We start from the raw sequence: 16,759 nt of genomic DNA, 5'->3' as shown, positions 1-16,759 counted from the left end.
CACAGACAAATAGTAGCTTCTATAACCAAAATCAGGATATATTTCCAAGTATGAGCATCATTAGAATCCCTGAAATAATCATCAGCTTTTATGAGAGTATGAGGTTTTTTCTTATGGTTGGTTAAGGATTTGAGATTGACTGCGAACAAGTTGCACTGCTCGCGATTCAAATACTTGACTTGATTCCTCCAGGTGTTCTACAGGAGGTTCCAGTTCCTCCCGTTGAGAACATTCGCATTAGAGCGGACCGGGCGAGGAGGCAGACCTGAGCAGCAGCTAGTGGACGATCTCTTCTTGTGTGACTCCCACAGATAATGAATCCTTATTACTGAGGAGGCTGCACTGCCGGCTCACTGAGCCGCGAGGACAATCTGCCTCCAGAAATACACTCACACGCCTGCTGCTGCTCAGGTACTCAACTGTCAGCATGTAATCCTCCACACATACTGACAGAGCAGCTACCTGCTCAGGCCCTCAGTCGGCCTGTCTGCAGCGAGTTCAGTTTTAATGAGTCCTTTCTTCTGTGTTCTGTTCTGTGTTTGTGTGTATAAAATGTAACTTTAATTATTTATTTACAGTGTCTTCCTGGGTTCATGTTTTTAACAGCTGTGGGCACAAAAGTATGAAGAGAAAGTCGAGTTGATTAAAGGAATAAAAGACAGGAAAACCATAAATCCTTAAAAAAATGTATCCCATTTAATTACATGAATATATCTGGAAATAAAGTTATAATTACACTAATTTATCCATTACTTTATATGTCTTTTTCTATACTAATGAGGGAAACGTAAATCTGAATAACGGGCAAATATTTAGCCCCACACCTAAAAAACAAAAAAGATGCACAGATGTTTTTTTCAGACCTAAACCATATATTTTTTTTTTCAAATAGACAATTATCTATATGATCTATTTGATCCAACTTAGCATTAACATTGAAACTACGATTATCTACATTCATCTGAACATTTTGAAATAACAGATTCTTATAATTTCTTCAATAGCTTTTCATGAAAAATAATTTTAAATCATATGAAGCCAATTTCTGCTACAATTTGTGATTTAAATCTGATTTTAAAAATGTGTTTGAATAATTTCACTATCTGCAATTTGATTACATATTTTCTAAAGCAATTTGTCTCTGTGTTAAAGCAAATTCACGTAGAATAATCTATATATTCGTATTGTAAATCTCTCTACTCGTTTCTTTGTGCCACCCTTTCGCACTTGTATAAAAAACAAAGAAAGTCAGTATATATCTAATGCAATAAGAGATGTTTTATTAATGGTGCATCTCACCAGGTTTTACGTGCTGGAGGTCCAGATCTTTCACTGTGACCTGCTGGTGAGGGTGAAGGCGGAGTCCCAGCAGGAGCCCAGCAACAATGCATGATAATTGGCCTTCTGTTGTGATCTGGTTTCTGTCTCGGGCTCTCTGGACTGTGACCTCTAACCTCGTCCCACAGCCAGACAACAATCCCTCTCCGCTGGAGGCCAAACAGCCCGTCAATCAGCCTCCTTTTAATACGGCTCCGTCCCCTGTTAAGATCAGCAGCCGATGAATGCTTCAAAACAGATTGCAGGGGAGAGAGAGAGAGAGGGGAGAGTGGAGAGGTGGAGGGGAGGATGAGTGCTGGTGGTGGTGGTTAGAGAGATGAAACATAAACTGAAATGATTAACAGGATTTTTAAGTATGAGAACACAAAGACACTGTAAATGTGAGGGAGGTAAAGCAAATTCAGATGTGTAGGTACAGTAAAGAGGTGGTGTTGCAATCAGTCATCAGTCAAAGAGCTGCTACGTACATAATACCATTTACCACCACAGTCTACCACAGAAAAGTCTCCAGAAAATCCTGAGTTAAGTATCAAGTCTTTTATTTTCTGTCAAGTTAAGCTACAAGTCAACAAACCTGTGACTTAAGTCCACATCCCTGAACAATACAGACAAGATCTATATAGCACTTTTCAAAACAAAGCCACAAGGTGCTTTATGTAGTTGAAACATTATTAAAACGTTTTAGAACTGAGACAAATAAAATCAGACGGGTAAAATTATACAAAATATAAAGTAATAAGAAACCCAACAAAGATAAGTCTATATCTCACATAGTCTCTGTAAAAGTGACTGCTGTGTAAAAAAGGAGAATATTACAGTACTAGTTTTGTTTTCAGCCAAAAAAAAACAAACAAAAAACCAAACAAAAAAAACCAACAACTAAATAAATACATAGTTTAACAGTTTTGGACATAAGTCTAAATAGCTAAGGCTACGACTAGCTGTCGGTTAGCATCACGGTTAGCATAACTTATGTATAAACTACCCTTGCCCTGTCCCGTGGTGAAAAATAAACATATCAAACACTGTTAAGATCACAGAATTACGAATTATGTCTTGGTTGTTTAAGTATAAAAAACTAAAATAATGGGTAAAAATTTTGGTTTAATTTTGGTATTTTTTTTGCCAGAAGCAGTAACTTCCTGGAGTTGCTCAGGTTGCCAGGCAACCACTGAACTATCGACTTTACACCTTTTTTGTGGATTAACTGAAAGTCAAAAAGTGTTACAGTTCTATTGAAAATGAGATTAACAAAAAAGATTACTCAATTCATTAATAATAACGTTAATCAGTTAACTGTAGGCTATTTTTTTTTCAGCCTGTAGATAAGCTAATCCAGTTGTTTCTAGGTGAAGCTAACCACCGTCTGGCTGTAGCTTCATATTTAGCATACAGACAAGATCACTTGACAGTATTAAGAAATGACTTGACAAATTTGTTTGCAGTTTAATACAAATCAAGTAGATTTGATTTCTCCCCAACATATATTTTACGCAGTTGACAAAAAATAACATTTATACACGGCTGAAGTTCAAACTGAAATGGTTAAAACAGTATTAAAACACTGTTATATTTCCTTTCCATTACCTTCCATAATGAAGACTTTGTCCCCAGAACAAGGTGACAGAAGAAGGGCGACTCATCAGTCTAGACATAAATGTGTGTTTACATTTTTTGCCAACAAACTTCAGGAAAACAGTCAATTAAGAAGCCATTATGGTCTCAGAAGCCACCCCGCGAGTCCACGGCAATTCTCGCGAGAGTTTGAAGAGAGGCCTCAGAGCCTGGTGCAATACTGTGAGCTGACAGCAGGGGGAGCCAGAGCTTCAGTGAGAGACCAGGAAGGAAATCAACTGGCTTCTGAGATTATGATGTTATTATACAAGAATAGAACAAGTTGTTTTAATTGGCTTCAAATATCAAGTTTTAAACATTCAGGGGACTTGTTTTTTAGGTTTGTAAATCTGTCCATGATCCCTGACTATGTTGTCACCTTATCCCATTATCTCAGCACCACAGCGACTTTGCACTGCTTTCAATTATTGAGATATAAATCCTAGATGATTGTAGATACTGCACATTTACACTATGCAACCTTTAAGTGCAATGCATACTTGTATCCTGTGCAATCGGATTGTCTCTAGGCAATTTATTTATTTATTTTTTATATACTTTTCTAAAGCACATTGCTACAAACCATGTGTGTGTAACTATGAGTGCAATTATCATCAGGTGCAATTGTCCCCTTTGGTCATATCTGTAATTATAAGGCAAATAGTGTACATAGTCTAATTATTATTATTATCATAACCTTTTTACTTCATCTTTATATTATTCTATTTTTGTCTTGCTTGGTTTGCTTCACATTTTTGAGCTATAACTCAGTCACTGTGCTACTTTTCCCTCTGCCCTTTCCCTTTAAGCTGTTGTGACACTCCAGTGCGTGAGTTTGAGTGAGATTTGAGTAAAAGCTGAGAAAAGTACAAAACACTAAACATTATACATTTATACAGTTATTTAATGTACTTTCAGATTTATACACGTTTAAAACTTCAGTCTGGGATCCCTCCAAGGAGAATTTTCCTTTTTTTTATGATTGTGTGTGCCTGAAGGCCGTTTCAGACTCTTTTCTCTTACAATTAACTGTGAACCTGTGATGTTTTGGCTAGAGCTGGCAGCTGCTTTTATGATAGATTTAACATTCGGTCATTTCGAAGCAAGAAGTCACCAGTCCCAGCCTCTCTCCGGTTATCTTAGCCGTCTTTGATTGTGAACTGAATGTCTTTGCGGGGTCTTATCGCCATCTTACCTTCAGGGAAGCTGTGATAATAACTTTCACTACTTTTTTTTTTCAGAACAAATGCCAATCAGTCAAGCATGTTTAAGAGTTAGGGTGATGAAATTCATGAAAACTTATTTTACTGCAGCTCTAGTTCAGCCACATAAAAAGAAATCTGAACACCAAACCCTGGAGCATGAATTCTGACTTTCTACACTCAGACCTTAATCAGGACGACAGAGAATCCAGCACCCAAAACTTGTGAGGGGGCACAAACTTGAGTCTGATTCAACTCATGAGATGAAGCAGAAGATAAACCCACATCGTGTATGGAAGAGATTTGCCAGTCTGGTGAGTAATTAAAACTTCCATGTCGGCAGGAGTAAAAACACGAGGTGGGTGGATCGCTGAGGTGTCATCTGGGACACAATTAGCATCACAATTATTAAAAGTTCTCGGGGATTCGATTGAGGTAATGATGAGTAACGCTGATGATCTAAGAACTGATGCATATTTATTCTGCTGGTGTTCCCACTCGTCGGATAAATGCGCAAAGATTTGTATAAAATCGTTACAAACACTCAGATGACTTTCACATCTGACACTACATCACATTGTCTGACGCTTTCCCCAAAACATTGATCTCATCTGAATGTTAACATCAGACAAGGCAGAAATAACCACAAAGTGAAATCTCAGTATGCTTTAACAAAAACCGACAATCTCTTCCAAATACTTTTCTGCAGCTGAAGAGAAAGTCACAAGGCCGGCCTCACAGAAGAAGGCCGACACAAACAACTCCCCCTCCTCCAGATTAATTTCCATTGTCATGAACAAATCGCTTCCATCAAGGCCATTTCACAGCACCTGCCTTTAACAGAGGGACAAAAAAAACAACCATCACAGGCCAATTGTGAGCAGAAGCGAGAATGCTTATCCCTGGATAGCTTTCTTTCATAAAAATGTGCCAGAACTCTGACAAGTACAAAAGTACTCGACTTGCTGTCTACACGACTTCAGAGAGATAAACATGCTGACCCCTTGAAATTTAAACTTGTATTTTTACTAATTGTTACAGCTCTTTGGCCAATAACTCAGTATTTATTAGTTTTTACAATTCTATGCCTCCTTGAGTCCCAATGATGAAGTAAAACCCAGAAGTACACGGGGAATATTCTTCTTCATCAAATGAATCCTGAAGGAACAAAGCAGGTGAACAAATGAGACAGAATCTGACATCCATTTTTACCTTTTTTAATGAACCCTGATTATTGTTTAATTACAAATGAAGATGAACAGATAGAAGAGAAACAGAAGTACAGGTGGTTCCACCATGATAAAAACTAAAAGTCTCCGTCCCTCCTCTGGAGTGACAGCTCACCGTCGAGGTGGACGTGAGAGGAGAGACAGAGGTGACCAGAGAGAGGGGAGGTGTTTCAAATAATACAATGGTTAAACAGTACAAAGCTCTTTTTTCTTACAGAATCCTCCAAAATGGAAAAAAAATATATATACACAACATCAAAAAAATGAAAACAATTGTTTCTTCCCCGGCTGTATATCATGTGGGGATAATGTGACCCTCCTCTTGTCCATGGTAACATGGTTATAAAATCAGCGTGAGTAGAAAAAATAAAGACTGCACTGAAGCCAACTAGCTGAAGTTCATGAGAAAAGAGTGCAAACTGGAACAAAAACTCAGAGGAAACCAGGAATTTAATAAGAGAAGAGACCGGGCCATGGCAAGAGGGTACAAAATAATCAAAAATAGTCATGTTAATAATATAATAATTACAAGAGTAACAGTAATATGTCTGAAAAAATACAGAAGAAAATGATAAGAACAACATCGATGAAATCGAGGGGTGAAAGTATCAACCCGGTGGGGAAACAGTTATTCTCTTGTGTTTGAAGCCACGACAGGTAAGGCAGCACAGGTGCAACAGTTCAGGTTCAGCTCTGTGTTGGTAGTTTTCTTTACTGGACACGTGGTAACTGCTACGTCTCTCCTTCCAGGTCAGTTAAATGTCTTCCACTGACGATTAACAATGAGGACATTAGAGCATTCTTAAAACTAAAGAGCCAAGCAGAAGGACAGATGTAAGAGTTTTCAGTGCCTGGCGAAGAAAACTAAAATATAAGATACACATGAGACTGGAGCTGGTTGGACTAAATGAACCGGGACTTTATCTGAGGAGTCTTTTCTAAACTGTGTTCAGTAGGGGTGTGTGTGTGGGGATGGCATATCCATAGAAACCACACATTCCCACACACACACTCACACACACCGAGCAGAATGAGCGAGTCAGATTATGGGAAGTCCCTCTCTCTCCGCTGTGCTCTGAGGTTTGTGATGCCATTTCCTCTGTGTGTGTGTGTTTGTGCGTGTGTGCGTGTGTTTAAATGTGTGTGCAGTTTCTCTGGTTTGCCGTCAACTCCAGAGAGACTGTGGGGGCGTCTGATGTCACGTGTGATGTCATGTTTCCCTTTCTTCTAGCCACAGTAAAGCCTCACTCTAACCAGGATGGTGTGTGAGTGCGTACGTGTGTGTGTGTGTGTGTGTGTGTGTGTGTGTGTGTGTGTATGGGCAGGGTTCAGACGGCCCCGTACACACAAAGTCACTCGAGTCCACAGTCCACATTCGAACTGAAGTCCAGTGGTATCGGCAGCTGCTGGCTATGTGAGGTCACGCAGAGCTGAAAACCTGCCGAGTGTGTCGTCCAATCAGAATCAGCGCCGTTACAACCTGCACCACCACGTTTTTTAAGCAGATCGGGGTCAAACAGTTGCAGGTGGGTGGGGTTTACCAAGCAGCTGCAACGCTTAATCGATCAGCTGTCAACTATTAACCTAATCACTGATTATTTTGATGATTGAATAATTGTTTGAGACATTTTTAAGATAAAAGAAGTCCAGTTCAGCTTCTTAAATGTGAAAATGTTCTGATATCTTGGGAATATTTTGGGGTTGTGGAAAAAACAAGACATTTAAGAATGTCGTCTCGAGCTCTTAGCAGACACGATTGGCATTTTATAGACAAATAACTAATTAATCGAGAAAATAATGTACAGATTTCATAAAATTGATACTGAAAGTACTGTTCAGGAACCACTATCATTTTTTAAACGACAGCACTAATTTAAAAATAAATGTTAGTTGCGGCCCTAGAACGATTTACCTTCCTGTGACTGTGCTTGACTCCGTCCTGAAGTGGTAAACCCCACCCGTCAGCTACTTCAGCGATGTTAAAACAAACACACCCACTAACAAGGTAAATACGATTTGACCCAGGTCTCCTTAAAGGTTTCTAACTCATGTATCCTCGTCCCGTCACACCCTCCGTCCCCTGAATACACAATAACTGGAATTTCTTATTTTTACAATATAAATATAAAACTCTGACGCCGGTGGTCTCTGTCACTGCAGCTCAACGGTCAAGAGAAGGCAAGGGTGAGAAGGCAAAGGCTGAATTATACTGGTAATAATATGCCCATTAGAATATATACATATCTTTACCTTTAAAAATAGTAGGATTTTCCTGATTTGTATCAAATGACCATATTGAAATATAATATTTGAATTCAATATATATTTGAATAAAATATATATGTGTAGATTTACTTATTCTGTATCTCTCTTTTACAAAAAACAGAAGGCATGGTGGTACTGAGTGAGTGTGATCAAACATTTTGCTGGGGGATAAAACTCGTGTTGGCTTAAAAAAGGCACAATCTCGTTTTTTGTTTGTTCTTTAAAATGGGCGTTAAAATGACGTCTTGTGTTTTTTTTTTTAACTATGTGAATAAAACATCATAAAAATAAGTTGTTTCTCAGTATCTCAGTGAAGGTTTTGCCTGAGTTAACCTTGATGCTCGACATTCACTACATGGTTCCTGTTCTCCCCAAGACAAATCAGTTCGCTTCGCTCGTCGCTTCTCAAAACATCATGTGAAACAGATTCAAGTCCTCAGTCACTGCAAATGCCCTACAATACTGTCCATGTCCTCGTGAGGCACACGCATCCTTTAACAGAAGGAGCACAGTCTTTACAAGAAAAACAATAAACAGGGGGAATGCAGAAGAGAGCTGTTGATCTGTGAGTTTGAGGGGGAAAACACAACGAATGCCCTCAAACCTCTGAACTCCTCCAAAATTGTGTGAAGTCAAGCGGGGACACGAAGAAGCTGAGACACCGTCTGCGTCCTCATGTTTGTTTTTTACACCAGCTTTGGGTCCATACACACATTCAGAAACAAGCGTGTATATAATTACAGCCTCGCTGGGAGCTGCTTCCTCGTTTCCTTGACAAGCGAAGAGAAAAGGAGATAAAAAGATCCAGAGCTTTTCTCAGAGATCCTGCTGGTTTTTCTGTACAGTGGCGTCCATTCGCTGCCCGACAAATGTCCAACAAGCCGCGTGACGGTCAAAGTCAGTTCATCAAATCTTCCTCAGGCTTAGTTTGACACAATTCCCCGCTCAGTTCATGTCTTTATACACTGTAGTGACTGAGCTGAGGAAGAAGAGACCTCTCAGTCCGGCCCTGATGCAGTCTGATAGTGTCTGAGTTGTTTCCCGGAGAAAAGACCGTGATTGGAGAGTACTTTCTAATCACCATCCCTCTTCAGTCTGTAAGGTCTGTCAGAACAAGGTCTAAGGTTTTGAGCTCACTGCCCTCCATCTTGTAAACGACTGAACGATGATGGTGCAGACAGAGAGGCACTTCTGTAATCTCTATCAGGGCTGTTCCAAGTTCTTTAGTAACATCAGGATCTGTCTTGTCTGTTACAGTGAGAAGAGAGGGGGAGGGAGGAGGAAATTCATTCAATCTACTTCTGTACAGGTCAGGCTGCCTTGGTGCTCGTTAGGGTGAGAGTGATTCGTTCGACTGTACCAGATGAACAAATTAAAGACATAATCTGGGCACAGGTGTAATGTGAGGCGTCCCTGGCAGACTTATGGCATAACTGGCACCGCGAGGGAGAGGAGGCATTAAAAAGGCAATGTGCAATTTCTAAGAAATATGAAAATAAGACAGATGTTGATGTACAGACTGAGTTTGGTTGTCTCACAGTACAATACTGTCTGCTGTGTTCATGTTTGATAGGTGACCAGGGGCACAAAGGTGAGGCTACACAGGTACATCCGTGTTTCATAGTTTTAGATAAGACCATAATGTCTAGTAGCTGTGAGCTGACAGTATGGAGCATAGCAGGGTACAAAGTGACAGGTAACTACATTTACACACTCATCTTGTTCTATACTTCCCTGTGAACATGTAGATGTAACATATGTAGGGAAATCTGTTTAATGTTGAGTAATTTAAGGAGCTTGTGGGGCTGTGAGGTCAGTGAAAAGTGCCCAACAACTCCTTTAATTATTGCACAAAAAATAGAATTTCCTCCATATGAAACATGTACATGTTCAGATAAACTAGGAAGAACTACATGAAAGTGTGTTTCTAATATCACGTTTCAGTTTCAGCACAGTCTTCTGTAGAGCTGCAATGATTATCCGACTGCCAACTATTTGAAAGTTGATCAAATGTTTCAGTAAGTTTTGCTGGTTGCTGCTTCCTAAATGTAAGATTTGCTTCTTTTCTATGTCAGTTATTAAATGAAAGGAAAAGTCTTTGGGCTCTGGGATATTGTGATGAGCATTTTTGAGTAGATTAATAGTCATCTTACTGATTCTATTATGGATTTATCATCAAAATAATGGGCAAATTAATAGCTAGTTGCAACCTGTCATATTCAATTCTGCTGGCTGACAGCACAAGACATTATGGTCGACAGGAAACTATCACGTTTGTTGACAAGTGTGTTTTCCATCTAGGTAGAACCCCCTGTTTGAGTATGAAGCTCAGCAGCCAGTGTTTTCCAGAGACAGCTGTGCTGTAGCCCTCTGCAGCTCAGAGCTCGCTCTGCGCTGGGTGGGAGCCGGTGGCAGCATCAACCCCAAAATAACACTTCCTCCTGCTCTTCCTCCCCCGTTCTCCACCTCCACCGCTCTCTTCCCCTCTACCTCCTCCTCTCCCTCTGCCCTCACTTTCTTGTCCTCCGCCTCGTCCCTCTCTCCGTCCGCCTCCATCTTCTGGTCCTCGCTCCAGCGGCGTTTGAAGCGGAGTTTGAGCGGGATGCAGCGCGTGCCTCCGGGGCTGATGGGTGCCGCCTGACCCGGCTCGGTCTTCAGGTTGAGCAGAGGGAATGCCGGGCTGCCAATGGGAGGAGTCGCAGGAGTCTTGAAAACCTCTTCATCATCATCAGGGTCATCATCAGGGTGACTGTGGGGAGCAGTGGAGAGGCTGCTGCCGTTTCCGTTGGCTTGGTGATGGTTGTTGAGCTGATTATGATGGCGACGAACTGTCGGCGTGAAGATGTTCCTTTCCTCATCATTGTGATTGAGCTCATCTTCCTCACTGATATCAGTCACCTCCACCTCTTCTTCTGACTCGATGTCTGATATGGGCTCCACCTGGAGAGAAGAATTTATTACAACATGACATTTTATTTATTTCTCGAAATGTTTGGATTGTGTTTCTGGAAACTCCACATCCTCTGTGTGTGTGTGTGTGTGTGTGTGTTTACCTTGATCTTAGGCGGCCCTGCGTTAGATATGTGACCAGACCCTGAGAACGAGGAGGCCTGGCTGGAGGAGGAGGAGGCAGCCAAGGAGCTCCCTGCTTCTCTCTGTTTGCGCCCGAGTGGAGGCGGCTGCAGCTTGAACTTGAACGGTGATGGGTGCTGCTGCTCATCCATGCTTCCTGGATGTTGCTGGCTGAGCGAATGAGAGAGCGGCAGAGGCGGGCCGTGGAGGTGATGGGATGGCTTCTCCAGGGTGGGGCGGTGTGGCTGGGGGATGATGATGTTGGGGTAGTGGAGGAAGGCTCGGGGGCTGAGGTGGTAGTTGTAGACGGACTGGGTGTGGGCCTGCAGGTAGTGCTTCATGTCCTCCGGGTTGAAGGAGAAGTGGGACCCCATCATGGGGGAGGACAGGGAGGGAGAGGGGGTGTAGGGCAGGTGTGGGGTGGGGGTCATGGACAGGGCTGGGGACAGAGTTGGGGCCAGGAGACCCCCTGGGCCAGGCAGGGGGGATACAGGGAATGGAGACAGAGGGTCTGGATGGACCCTGTGGGTTGGTCTGGCAAGCCCTGCTGGGTTAGGGCCTCCACCGTAGACCCTGAAGAGAGAATCATGAGGCAGGCGGGGAGGAAGGAGGCCCCTGAAAGCCCTGTCGGGCCCTACTCCTCGCTCATCGGCCCCCACAGCCTCCTCCAGCTCTGAGTTGGTGGAGGTGCCGTCGCTGCAGTCGCTCACAGAGCCACGGGCCATGCGGCGAGCCACACTGCTAAACATGCCCGGGCTGCGCAGCTCCTCGCTAGAGGAGAGCACATCTGATGGCGTGGAGGGGGGGAAACGGAAGTGGGAACCTCCGGTTGGCACTGGAGGGGCACTCTGAGGGACTCGGCCTGTGAAGAAGAGGAGAGGACGATGTTAAGATGGCGTTACGGTTTGAGGTTAGTTTTGGGTTGTGAGCCATCAGTCTTTAAAATTTTCTATAATTTTAAGATTTTCTATGAGCGCAGAGAAAATTTATACTTTTAGCGATGAATGTGAAAACGACGTCAAACTCTGGAGGAATAAACATTTGAGTTGAGGGGGAACAATCTAAAAGACACAAAAACTTCTGTTTTTGGTTTTTGGATGAACCAGCCGTTAAACACTGAAGAAAAAAGGAAAAGGTAAATTACAAGAGTAGGTCACATGTCACCCATAACTCCAACTATTTAACCGTGAGGGTCACAGGCACACAGAAAGAAAACACTGGGTTACACAAAGCCACAAATTCCCTTCTCTTTCAACCCCTCCTCCCTCCCTCCCTCCCTCCCTCCCTCCTGCCAGAGAGACTGTGGCACTGCAATAAATTCTTGGCATCTGTGCACGTGCCAGAATTAAATATTGGAAAAGTCGCTCTTGCTGCCATCACAAACATGGGTTGGGTTCCTCTGTTTTTTCCAGTACCATCGGCCGTGTGTGTGTGCGTGTGTGTGTGTGTGTCTCTGTTTAAAAAGCACACATCTCACAGCAGTGTGTGCCAGAGACGATGAAGAGAAAAAACTGAGCGTGTGTTTATCCAGTGTGTAAGTTTGCGAGCGTCTGTGCTTGTGGATCGATCCAGATTGACGTGGGCATGTGTATGTGTGTGCGTAACCATCGTATGAAACCATCATATCACAACATGTCAGTGTGTGGGCCACATCACACGGAGGCTATAATTAAAGTTTCGTGCTGCACTTATGTCACCCAGGATCCAACGCTCCATATGGGCTGTGTTTACACTGGGTGGCCGGGACCAGAACAAGAGACGACTTCAGAGGAGGGAGGAGAGGGATAAACTGGGACGTGGCACACTGATGCCTCAGAACACACGCACGCACGCACGCACGCACGCACACACACACACGCGCACTACACCCAAATTTGTGAGTATGATTTGTTCTTCTACTCGGATGGTATCAGATTGAGATTTTCTGCACAAACGAAGGTGGAAATACTTCGTGTGAATATGATGGGATTGTATTCAATGCAGTATTTAGATTATGACCACGGCCGACCCACAAAACTGCTCCAAGTCGTTGGTGATAAGATTTATCTTTGGAGAGTAAATTAGTAAGTCGCCCACCACGTTGAATGGAAAATCTCTCAGACAATAACATCGGAATGTCTCAGTTATATACAATCTTTGGGTCTTTCCTCAAATGCAGACAACTGTTCACTTTGAAACAAAATCTAGTATACGACTGGCTCGCTGTGACGCTACATCAAGCACGTGTAGTAGAATCTAAACCTCTGTTTGAAAGAGGATCTTCTACACCAACTGTGGCTGATTAAAATGCAGCAAAAAGTCACACACGGCACACAAAAAGATCTTAAATTCAGAGAACTGAAGACTGAAAACTTTTGGTCTGTCTGTGAGCTGGCACTCCTTGAAGAGGACCTTGAAGTGTGGTTTCATTCTTTTCATCAGGAATAACAACCAAAGTCAGTTGCCAAAGGATTCAATTATTGTCATTCCAATGTTTTGAGTGTGTACGCACCAGAGCCCATGTCGATGAACGGGTAGTTGACAAGCACAAGTTTGTTGAAGTTGAACTTGTAGGTGAACCTCTTCCCTTTGGTCTTGTGGAGGATCCTCTTGTTGTAGTAGTATCTAAAGACAAAAAGATGGACAAAGTGTTACCATTTTTAAACACTGATCACATCAGCGACATGCAGTGAACTTCTGATTGTGGGCACATTTCAGACGACCATCTTGAGGTTTAGCTCAATATCCTGAATTGTGAAACAATGAATCAGTATACTTATGCACATTTTCCCACATTTTTCTCCTTCAGGCCACAAAAAGACACACAGTCGTGCAGCCAGCGATTATTCACAGTGAAACTTTGACAGTTGGCTCATATGTGGACATTTAGCAACCTTGCTGGCTGGGTTGAACACAGAATCTCGGGTCACCAGTCATTAAGAGCCAAAAGCTCCAATGTTAAGTTATTACTGTACAGGAACAGCTCTGCACAGCAATGCAAAATATATGAAACGATTATAAAAACCACTAGAGGGTTGTTAAAATGCCATTTTTTGTTCAATAAATAAAAGGAACACATGTCTCGTAGACAGAGTCACCCAAACACTGTGAACTCTAGGCATGAGTAAAAAAAAGAAAAATTGATTCACATTTTAAACTGACTTAAAAAACATTTTATTTCCCATGCAGCATTTTGGATAACGATGGTATTCTAGGTACTACTTTGCCAGAGCGATAACATTTAAAACAACACACTGGAGCCGTTGCTGGTCATTTTTCTTTTCTGCTCTGTACTCCACAGCAAACACACCAACTTCTGCTTTATTGGTTAGAAAATTACACTTGATTTCATTACAGGAAGAAGACTGTAAAATGCGCCCAAGTGCATGCAGTTAACTTAAAGATGTATACTCTGACACACCTCTAACGTCGTTTCTTATGCTATTCAGACAATCACACTCAGACAAAAGGTTTGGTTTGGCACACGGTGCGCTGCAGTTACAGCCAACATAAAGAGCCTCACTTTGTTTTTTTATTGAATCAAGCATCATTTTGAGTCGGGAATTGATTCTGAATTTAAACCAACACAGAGGATCTGAATCAAATTGAATTGTGAGACTGCCAAAGATTTTCACTTCTACTCAACTCACTAATGATTTTTTTATGTTACTGAGCTGGTCGGCTACAGAATATAAGTTACAACACAGTGTAATATTAGAGAAGACACATGTGAAACATGAGAAACCACAGTGTCACTGTACAAAACACTACCTGCATGCTAATTCTACATTAGCAAACAATATAACAAGCTGCTCACAATGTGAACACACAGCTAGATTCAAAATCTCACTTATCTAAGGACGTCAGACACCCGTTCTGATTTAGTCTTACCCAGGCGGCTCCATTAATAAGAGCGCATTAGTCATCGTCAATACACAGAGTGATGGAGAGGAGTGAATAGCGAGCCGCTGACAGCTCATCGAAAAGATAAAATGGCTCCCTGTGACTCACCGACAGCCTCAGGACAAAAACACATTCATATTTCTTTACATAAAACCTCCAAAATAGTGTCTCTCATTCAATTCAGAGTGGACACTTCATTCTGGGAAATGTCATCCGTTATTCATCATTTTCCAGTAGAATAGAGCGCAAATGAGGTCAGTGTATAAAATTATATGCAAAAATACCATATAGCTGGAATATTAAGTTCTAACATGTCTCTTACTGTAAACAAGTTATAATCAAGCTGCAGATAAGGCCGAGTATAAAATCATTCCAGGTAAGCAACGAGTGCTTGTTACTTAACCATTCATCGATTGATTTCTCTTTATACAGCCGTCCTTCTACTAAGATCAATAGTTTATTTGAGGGCACATATATAACATAATGTAACATTACATAAAAACATATTCTGTCCTGGAAAATAGTCAAGAAGTGAAGATAATAGGATTCTTACAATACAGTACAATATTATTTCCCTTTAATCAGTCGCACTCGTAGTGATGGATAAAAAAACAACAACAACAACAACAACAACCGTGGACATGTTTGTCATACTGAAGAAGCCGTGGCCAGCTGTACCTCTGCTTCAGTGCGATTTAGCGTATTAGTCACTGGAGTTTGGTACAACACAGAGGAGCAGGACTGTGTGAACCAGGAGCTCATCCAGCCCCTCAGTGACTCAATGAGTGAAGGGCCTCTTCTGATAGAGCCGACTACTACGCACACCCACACCATCACATGTCAAACAGACACACACACACAAAAACATAAACTCACACGAGGAGCAGGCAGCTCTACAGTGTCAGAAATGACAAAACTACTGAGCAGACAGTGGTGGAAAAGGTTTGGGATGTAAGACATAGATCTTTTTCAGCCACTAACAGATAATTACCTGCTTCTCATGGCTGATAGCGAAAAGATCAGCAATAGTTCACATTTTTGTGTTTTAAAAATGAGTTCATAACCTTTAGTTTCTGCACATCTGAGGGTAAGAAAACCTTCAATGTCCATGTTAACAATATCAGGATGCGTGTGCAGTATTGGGGACATAATGCTCACAGATATGTGGGAAAAGGACTTGACGTACATGTGAAAGGAACAAACACACACTCATACAGTACTGAATCAATACAGGACAGCCGGTCTCACATACTGGGCCCAGACTTGCTCCAGGCCTCCTGCTCTTTGAAGACCATTTGAAGACCATTTGAAGACCATTTGAACTTCCTTCAAATAAACTAGAAAGCACTTTGACTATGTTGAACACACAGACGTGTGTCTACACATATATACTGTACACGCTTGAGTGAACACACACATGTGTTTATCAGTGCAAACTCACTTCAAAGACGAACAGCAGCATCAATCAGGGACTTCACATCTAACGGAGAACTTTCTTCCACAGACTTCAGAATGAATTAACAACCCTTCATTCATATAAAAGGTTGACAAACCACAAGACAGACATCACAGCAACGTCTGGCTCCAGCAGCTCCTTGACGTAAAATACTGAGACCAGAGAGAAAGTAACTGAACCTGCAACAAATTGACTGTTGATTTACTGTTAAACTTCTGTGGGCTGAACTCCTTCTTGAAGATACAAGCGATTTAGTGTCCATGTTTAATTTAGAGATCTACATCTTTGGTTTGTCTCTGTGTGTTTGTGATAAGTTTGATGCCTTTTAAATAACTTGATTGTGACTGATGACTTTCGGCATTCATGATATAATGTTTGACAATGAGCCATTTGTTAATTGTTAACGAGGTGGATGCACCCAGTTAGTTTCTTCAATCTGCCACTAGTGAACTGACTCTTGGTTAGAGTCAGATAAAGGATCAAGGATCAAAGACCGACATAGTCAATTAAACAATCCCCACATCCCTGAACTCCCTCTGCTACTAAATTATTGGAAAAGGAATGAAATATTAACTTTGTGGGATAAGTTACACAAAGATACTAGGATACGGTACTGTTTGAACTTTCCTGTAGCCTTTGTAATTTTAATCATGATAAGAAAAATGTATAAGGCACACGTACATAATCAAAATATTATGAAC

At 41.7% G+C, this 16,759-nt stretch overlaps 1 protein-coding gene and 1 long non-coding RNA gene across 2 annotated transcripts in view; both read right to left on the bottom strand.

Annotated features, from left to right (window-relative positions):
- Window positions 1-571: 571 nt before the first annotated feature.
- LOC115578516 (uncharacterized) lies at window positions 572-3,095 on the bottom strand. The gene is made up of 3 exons (XR_003983471.1): window positions 2,926-3,095; window positions 1,300-1,565; window positions 572-606 (listed from the first exon to the last, which is right to left on the bottom strand). It is a non-coding gene; the product is annotated as an uncharacterized LOC115578516 (long non-coding RNA).
- Window positions 3,096-5,355: 2,260 nt separating this feature from the next.
- erf (Ets2 repressor factor) overlaps window positions 5,356-16,759 on the bottom strand; it is a 36,743-nt gene continuing 25,339 nt past the window's right edge. The window contains exons 3-5 of the mRNA XM_030412291.1: window positions 13,212-13,324; window positions 10,702-11,582; window positions 5,356-10,588 (exon numbers count right to left, since the gene is read on the bottom strand). Of these exons, the coding sequence (XP_030268151.1) occupies window positions 9,977-10,588; window positions 10,702-11,582; window positions 13,212-13,324 (1,606 nt within the window). The 3' untranslated portion in view covers window positions 5,356-9,976. The remainder of the gene's footprint in view (window positions 10,589-10,701; window positions 11,583-13,211; window positions 13,325-16,759) is intronic.

This window comes from Sparus aurata, chromosome 3, assembly GCF_900880675.1.
Source record: "Sparus aurata chromosome 3, fSpaAur1.1, whole genome shotgun sequence".
Classification (NCBI taxonomy): domain Eukaryota; kingdom Metazoa; phylum Chordata; class Actinopteri; order Spariformes; family Sparidae; genus Sparus; species Sparus aurata.
The sequence above is the reverse complement of the archived record's forward strand: the minus strand, read 5'-3'. Positions and strand labels throughout refer to the sequence as shown.